The sequence below is a fragment of the Selaginella moellendorffii genome, unplaced genomic scaffold (assembly GCF_000143415.4).
Source record: "Selaginella moellendorffii unplaced genomic scaffold, v1.0 SELMOscaffold_238, whole genome shotgun sequence".
NCBI lineage: Eukaryota > Viridiplantae > Streptophyta > Lycopodiopsida > Selaginellales > Selaginellaceae > Selaginella > Selaginella moellendorffii.
The window spans coordinates 363-8,706 of record NW_003314497.1 but is presented as its reverse complement, the minus strand read 5'-3'; the positions used below and the strand labels follow the sequence as shown (position 1 = coordinate 8,706).

Genomic DNA, 8,344 nt, shown 5'->3' with positions numbered 1-8,344 from the left:
CACAGTCACTCCAGACCAGGTCCATCTTTCGCAGGATACAGCCGAACTCAATCCTCCTCAGCAATTATTTGAGGTGTGGCACAACTAGCATCTTCCTACTAAAATCATAGTAGCTGACAACTCTGAGCGTATTCTGTCATGCCGTTTCTTGGAGATGGAAGATGACATCTAGACACAGACCTGGCAGAAAGAATCAAGCCAATCGGATGTGCTACATGTGAGTTATAGCTCTTTGAGTTCAGAATTTCCTACCGTGGAACTCCTGGTACAGGTCCAAGTGTATTACACTGAAACTTTAGCACCAGACTTGGACTGGACTTCGGTGAAGGATCTTCCTTCACTTGTAGAGTACTTGGCTACAGTCCTTGCATTGGACATTGAGCGCTCAGAGCATCAGAAGCAAAGAGAACAACAGGCAAAGACTCTGGATCCAACAGCAATGTTCTTGCCAAACTTGCCAGAGACAGTCTTGCCAGATGTGGTGTCTCTAGCATCTTTATTTGAAGAAGAGGACACTCCTATGATTATGGCTTATTTTGACGGTGCTTTCTGCCCCAAAAACCAGGTTGCCGGCATTGGAGTTTGGATGATTGATTCTGAGGAGAACAAAGTAGCCAACCTCTCTATCACTTTGCTAGCAACATTAGCTAATGAAGCAGAGTACTTGGCGGCTATCAGTGCCATGAAGTTGGCCACAGATCTCAAGTTTAGGCGAGTCACTTTCGTTGGAGATGTGCAACTCATCATATGCCAACTTATTGGAGAATACCAAGTCCGCAAAGAGAACCTGAAAGAGCTATGGCAGCAGGCGGTCAACGTGAAGGATGAGTTCTCTCAAGTGACGTTTCCAAGTGTCCCTCGTGAAGAAAACTTTTGGGCGGACAGGTTATCACATCAAGCAATCACGGGGCTGGGTAGTTTTTGAGCTGAGCTCAAGTCAATGAAAGTCAACGAAAGTCAACGGAAGTCAATACAATCCCCTAACTAGCGAAAGTTTAATGGCACTACCTTAGTTCGTCCTGAACCAAGAATTTTTAACATAAAATCTAGGTGTTTAAGGTATTCCATAAGCTCATGTAGATTATTGGTTCGACATGAACTAATCTTTTAGTCTACAAAAAAAGAAAATAATATATTAAACAATATAATTTATATTAAAATCAGAATATATTCAATCTTCTTCTGCTTCCATATCCAGAAAAGTAGAAATGGGTATAGTGGAATGCTCCTTCACTATAGGCTCGTGTTGTATGTAATGTTGTGCCATACGCTCAGCATAAATAGGTAAGTGGAATTGACTTTGGTCCATATGATCATCCATATCATCAAGATCAAGCGTGTGGACTGAAACACTGTGTGTGATAAGTGTAGACCTAATAAAATAGAAACATTTGAGAATAAATATTATAGATTATTTCAAGCACTAACATCACCTGTCGCAAAATCTCCTAAGAATGTCCTCAAAGGCACCCTCCTTCTCAAGTGCAAAAACCGCTCGGCCTGTCTCTTTTGCTGCCTGCACCATTGATCCAAATCCTGCTGTAGCATCAAGCACAATCCCCTTTGGCGGACAAAATAACTCCAACAAGATTTGCATGGCCGTGACCGAACGATGTCGATAACCAGGGAACGCTGGGTGAAGAACGTCCGAGTCAATCACATTTGGGATGATGTCTGTAGAGCTGTCATATCCTGGTAAAGCAAGAGCAGCACGCTCGTCAGCTCGTGTGGCATTACGCCGGTTCCCAATGTGGCATAGAGCATGGTAGTTCCAGGAATAAATCTGGAAAAAAAAAATAGAATAGAGTTAATTTATAGATAAAGAAGTCACACACCTTTCGCGTCTGCCTGCTAGTGCCTTTTGTGTCCACCGCCATACTCGAAAGAAGGCAGCCAGATGAAAACTCAACAAATCCATCATCGTTGTCAGCCAAGTGTGCGAGAAGGCCTTCCCACATTAGAGAGCGAGGAAGGATCATGACAACCACACCCTCGTATGTCATGAAGCTGCTCGCAACCTTTAAGGCTTGGGAAATGTGTTGGGCCTGCAACACATTCCATGACGGAGTATCCCCCTGTGGTGGTGCCATCCCATCGGGAAGATCAAAAAAGATGAAATCGATCTTCCCATAAGGTGTGAGCTGACCCAAACCATGGATCCACCGATCAAGCATGTAGAGCTCCCGACTAGTAGCATCTAAAAGCTGTGTGTAATCCCCAATGAGAATAGCAACTTCCCCAACACTGGCCGTTGGGGATAGAGGGCGAACCTGAAAATCAATTATTAGAACTAAAAGTTGAAGATAAAATTCATGCTTACTAACCTGTTTATGCATCGCTGCAGAGGAGAGCTCTTCTAGGTCGTCATCTGTAGCCGTAGGGAGGGATGGGAAGAATGTCTTAGTCCGCCGAAAAGACTGATGGCTGCTCTCTGCAACATCTATAAAAAAAAAAGTGAAGTCAAGAATGAATAAAAGAATGTTCCAAATCAAAGTCCTTACTCTCATGAAAGGTTTCATGACGGCCCCTTCGGGGGTTGCGAGGAGCAGGTACTGGAATCTCTTGTGCTGGAATTTCCTGTACAATTTCCTCTGGTTCAACAGTATTTGGATTTGGCATGGTTTCCTGAGTGCTGACTTCTAGGTTTAGTTGTTGAACTTCAACAATGTCGTTATCACAGTCAGAAAGAGCCTCTGGAAAATAAGAATATAACTCAAGGTTAATATTTCCTAGCTAAGTGCTGAGTTTCAAGTGAACCTGGATGACATTCAAGGTAGAGATCTAGCTCGAAGTCCGATGTTGGCATCTGCTCCACGAGTTCAAGGTACCACGGGCATAGCTCCCTCTCATGTGTACAAGGACAGTAGAACTCTGGCTCATACATCCCAAGCTTCTTGCCTCTAGTCAGGAGCTTCTGCAAAACACCGGTTGTGTATACCGGTGCGCCGGGGCTATATTTTAAATATCTACAAAGTAAAACAAAAATATAAATACCAATATATAAATGAGAATTGAAAAAATACCTGTAAACCATGCGCCTCGCAAGAAATGGTTGTCCTGGTTGGTTCTTGAACTCAGCCGAACTCGTCCCACCACGTGGAAGCCAACCATTCCCTAGCTCCGCAAGACAAGCACGAATATATTCTTCGAGAGTGATACCTGTGCGGGTGCTGGAAAGAAACTTCTCATCCCAGACTTGTAGCATCTCCTCACCAGCGGCAATACTCTGAGAAATGTACGCCTTCTCCTTCATCACCTTCTCCATCCTTATCTCGCAGCGTTTTTCGTTATTTCGCAGCCAAGTGTTGAGAAGTTCCAAGCAGACACTTTGTTCAGCAAAGGACATTTTACTCTTAGAGATGTTGTAAATGAGTTCCTCCGGTGCTTTACCAGTTCCTACACACACAAAGAGTTATGAAATGTTTCACAAATTTTATAAGAACTTACGAACGCGAGAACAAATCTCGGCAATGCTATCAAGCCATTCCTGCCCGCGTCGTATGTCTGCAATCGAGAGCAACTTTTTCACCTTTGTTCTCTTCGTATTCAAAATTCGCTGCTCAATCGCATGCCACTCCATCTCCTTCTGCTGCTCGTCCCCTCGAGCATTTTTAAAGAATGACGCTCTTTCTCCTTTGATTATGGGCTGCAAGAAACATTATGTAAGTTGATACATACTTCAATAATAATTTACCTTCGCCCAGACAGCAACTAGAAAATCAAGTGGCAGTTGGTACCAAGTCTGCAATTCTTGGCCTTTCCTAGCTCCTAGCTTCACTCGAATTGCTTCAAATACCTCACGATTGTACAACGTTTGGACCTCCTCTAGCGAGAGCATGCCCATAAACCGAAGGTGCTCAATGTCATGTACCAATGTATGAGCTTGAAACGCAAATTGGTTTAGCCTGCAAAAACACGATATTAGCTAAGTTTACAAAAAATAAATTCTTACATGTTGATCTTATGGCATGCCATGTTGAGCTTCACAGTGTGCTCCCGAGTCATTGGTTCGACAAGTGTGACTGGAACACTAATGTGTCGTTCTTCGTCATCTCGGAACTTCTCTTGAATGCACTTCCAAAATGCCAGCCACCTATGGTTTCCATCGATCACCCAAAAGAGCTTTCCAATGAACCCTGCTGTCTCCACATGTTGTCCTAAGAATCCATCAAACTCACGAGACTTTCGCAGCCATATAGGATCCCATTTTTCCTCAAGTTCAGTAGTCACTGACTCTGTCCGGCCGGTTCCAGGGAAAGTTGGTGAAACGATGAAGGTACCAGCTGTGCTCCCAAACCCGACCTCGGCAAAGGAGCTGTAGATAGCCATGTTGAGGTCGTAAGCTGAGCGCACCCAATGGCTTTGAACCAATCGGCACAAAGGAACTAGAAATCGATGAGGGCCATTCCACGCCATTTCCTGTAACACTTTACTGACTGTCCGTTCTTGAGCTTGGATAATTGTGTCCCGAACACGATCATTCAAGATGGTGTCAGAATCATGCATGCATAATCCCTCACCACCATTAGCTCCCCCTGCACCACCAGCCTGAGGAGCAGTAGGAGCAGCTACCATGCCCCCAGTAGCCTCTGTAGTAGATCCACCTACAACGCTACCAATAACGTCCTCAGCTGGTTCATTGACCTGGCCGCGAGCAGCCTCAGCAACCGAAGGCATAGCACCCCCACCACCGCCAACATCAGATGCAAGTACCCCACCACCAGTACCCGTAGCCTCAGGAACACCAGTACCAACAGCCTCAATAACACCAACATCGATTTGAGTGTTCATCTCAACATCCACGTCATTGTTATACTCATCGTTGCCTCCAGCATGACTAGCCGAAACTTCATTAGATACTTGAGATGAATCTCCACTCAATCGGCCAAGCCCACAGCGATCAAGGCGGCTGCCTTTTCCTGGAGATCGAGACCATTGAGGTTGGCCTCGGCGCTTCCTCTAAAATAAAAAGCAAAACTATTAAAACATCTAACTTGTAATGTAAAGCAAACCTGTGGCATTTGAAGTTCAAGTCCCTTTTTGGAAGTTTCAAGCAGTCAAGTTTGATTTATATCTGCTCTCACAAGAAAAGTTTGTAAGTAAAAGATGTGAAAAATAGATTGTAAACTACAAGAAATGCAAAGGAAAAAAACATAAGTCACTGGGAGAGGTTGGTTCGCGCGAGAACTGACCTCACCCTACCTCTCAAGAAAAAGGAAAAACACAACAAGAATACGGGAGAGGTCGGTTCGCGCAAGAACCGACATCTTCCACCCTCTAATTTTCACATGAAATGCCCCATCAAGTCAATGAAATAAAAAAAAAAACCTTGAAGATGTCGGTTCGCACAAGAACCGACATTTCAATCTCTCTCTGTTTTCTAAAATATAGAAATCTCACCACTAGAAACATGAAAAAAATCAAGAAAGCTCGCTTCTAGAAAAAATAAAGGTGGGGAGACGTCGGTTCGCGCGCGAACCGATCTTTCCCACCCCTTCAACAAGGAAAAAAAAAAAAAAACGAGGTAGAGATGGGCAAAAAGCTAAATAGAAAATGAAATAGAATGCTAGGAGATGTCGGTTCGCACAAGAACCGACATCTCTATCCCTCAAGAGAAAACAAAAGTTGAGAAAATAGAAACTTCTAATGGAAGAAAGAAAGTGAGGAGACGTCGGTTCGCGCGCAAACCGACCTTCTCAAGGAAGCATACCTTGTTTGAGGAGCGTCTTGAAGCACATTGCTTGATTGAAGCACCTTTCTCTCGCGAAAAAACCGCGCGCGAACCAACCTTTTCGAGCTTGAGTCTCTCTCATTTGTCACAAAAGAATGAAACTCTCTTGAAGGGAAGAGAGCATGGAGATGAGAGGGAGAACAAAAAATCAATGCTACAACTTTTGTGATTGATTGGCGCTTCTCACTCATAACCACATTCATTTCAACATTATTATTCCTCTCACAATCAATTATACAATTAATATGGGCGGCTCTTTAAGATTCTCATATCTCTCTAGATTCTAAACGGTTGTATATTTTGTTAAAATAATTAACTTGTCCTTTGCAAGGACATAGCTAATTAATGCTCACAATACAGAAGAATATCTTTGTTCTTTCTTGTCAGTTTCTCCCCAAAATTTTTTCTAAGTGCTCGAGCAAGGAGAAGATATGAGAGAATTCTATTTGAAGTTCGATCAAGAGCCTCCAATTGTTTTCTCTAGGAGTGTTATAGGAGAGACCTTCCTCTGCAGAAGATTCAAGCTGAAGCCAGGATCAGTTAGTTTGGAGAATGTATGTCGTGATAAGGGTAATCAGATAGAAAAATCCATTCTTCTCGACAGTGGTGTGGGAGAGAATGGGATTCAATGGGATCTTGATAGATGTACAGGTCAAGAGATTCTAGTTACAGGATCTCCGAAGCGAGGAGAGGAGAGCGCATCAGTTTCACAGCCAACTGTGCAAAGAGTGAAGGATGAAGTTATTATTCTCTCCAGTGACGAAAATGAAGAAGATGAGCTTCCTGACATAGCTTCCCAGACAAGTAGGTGTGTTCCTTCTGGACCAGTTTTTGAAGTGGTGGATAAGGCATTTCGGCAATCTCGATCATTACGGTTGGAATTGAAGGAGTTCCAGTACATGAGAGGTGAGGAGCTTCCTTCTTCCTATAATGGGAATATATTCTTCGAGTTTCCACCAGCAAGTTCGTCAAGCAGGAAAAGGGGTATGGAAACACGTCTTGATCCACATAATTGGTGCAGAGTAAAGACGACCCACTTCTCTCATTTCGATGGATCTGTGTCCATAGTCCATTGCGGTGGACAGCTTCAGTGTGTCGCTGAGAAATGCATTTCTGATCATGGCAAGAATATGTGTTTCTTTGAAGGCTCAGCAATCAATCCCCCTAGGCGTGATGAAGTTGCTACAGGATTTAGATGTCGCAAATGCGGGGCAACACCTGTGTGTCAAGCATGTTGCGATGCGAAAATGTATTATTTTCTTCCACGGGATGGATGTTTAGGCAGAGCAGCAGTGCATATTGGATACCACCAACACGCAATTGAGGAAGGAATCCGCCGTGATTCTTTTCGCAATTTGAAGACTGCTGTTACTACAGAGGCTAGGAAGAAAAGTGCAGCAACTCCAAAGTGTGTTCAACAGTCTATACTAAAGGACTATGTGGTGGACATGTTGTTACAATCTGATAGCCAAAAAGAGTTCACGGAGAATAGCTTGAAGGACCTACTTCGAAATATAGAACCTATGACAAATTTAAACAGGTATAAAATTAACACTTAACTCTACTTTATCACTAATAACACTCTTTTTTTTTGTAGAATAAAGAACTGGATGCGAGAAGGGCGAGATGGAAAGCTTCAATCTGGATTGGATGGGATTTTGGAGCTAAAGAGAAAATGTCCCTATGAATTTATTCATGGGAGCTTATTCGTTGGCCAAGTGACTTCGAACAATCAACGCCCTTTCATCTTTAAGATGTCTACCCTTGGTCCTGCTTCTGGTGTGGACCTTGTACAACGAATGGATATGGATGGAGATGGGGATTTAGCTAATTCCTGGATCCATTTTGACCATATGGAACGAGTTTCAGGCTGGTCAACAATGGGAGCTCATGTTTATGATCACAAGTAAGTGGCTTTTCATTTTTTAAGGATCTATACCAATTTACATTATAACCATTCCTTTTATAGGTTGCAGTGCAATTTGACTATAGCTATAGCCGAATTCAAAGTTCAAGATTTTCAAGCACAAACCATCTTTTGGACATGTATGTCCGAGGTTGTTGAACAGCGAACCGGGAAGAAACCCAACTTCCGTGGTTTCATGGCAGATGCAGCTGGTGCTAACTGGTTGGCTGTACGACAAGTATTCGGAGGTGATAAAAGTCAGCCATTACAAGGTAGAGAGAAGAGTTGTGAGTTTCATTGGGCAAAGAGCGTCAATGAACATTGCCGATGCATCAAGTCTACCTTCCATCACGAGTTCAAGCAGCTTTGTCGGAAATGGATGGATGCACCAACTAAAGAGGAGCACGAGGCAAAGGCAAATGAAATGCGCATATGGTGGCGTGAAGGAGACAAAGTGCCAATTGAAAACCTTCCACAAATGGAATGCTGGCTTGCATGGTGGGAAGTTCGAATGTTTCAGTGGGGTCATTATACTCTCCATGTAAGCTTTCTCTCATTTTCTTTCTTGTCACATTCAAATGTTGCATTTTTTGTAGGATCAACCACTTGATGATATTGCACTTACACCAACAATTAATCTCTCTGAGAGCAAACATTGGAGTTGGAGAGCTTCCGAAGTAGGGAAGGGAAAAGTGTCCCTCTATGAA

At 43.3% G+C, this 8,344-nt stretch overlaps 1 protein-coding gene across 1 annotated transcript; it reads right to left on the bottom strand.

Annotated features, from left to right (window-relative positions):
- Window positions 1-1,424: 1,424 nt before the first annotated feature.
- On the bottom strand, window positions 1,425-1,894 carry LOC9648486. Its single transcript, XM_024667907.1, has 2 exons — window positions 1,836-1,894; window positions 1,425-1,783 (listed from the first exon to the last, which is right to left on the bottom strand). Exons 1-2 carry the CDS (start codon window positions 1,875-1,877, stop codon window positions 1,430-1,432), a joined length of 396 nt encoding a protein of 131 aa, XP_024523675.1. The 5' UTR covers window positions 1,878-1,894; the 3' UTR covers window positions 1,425-1,429.
- Between the last annotated feature and the right edge of the window lie 6,450 nt (window positions 1,895-8,344).

Excerpts from the sequence above, each read along its gene's own strand:
- LOC9648486 (XM_024667907.1), bottom strand. The coding sequence starts at position 1,877 with ATGGCGGTGGACACAAAAGGCACTAGCAGGCAGACGCGAAAG. Across the intron at positions 1,784-1,835 it reads CTAGCAGGCAGACGCGAAAG|ATTTATTCCTGGAACTACCA; the intron begins GTGTGTGACTTC and ends TTTTTTTTCCAG.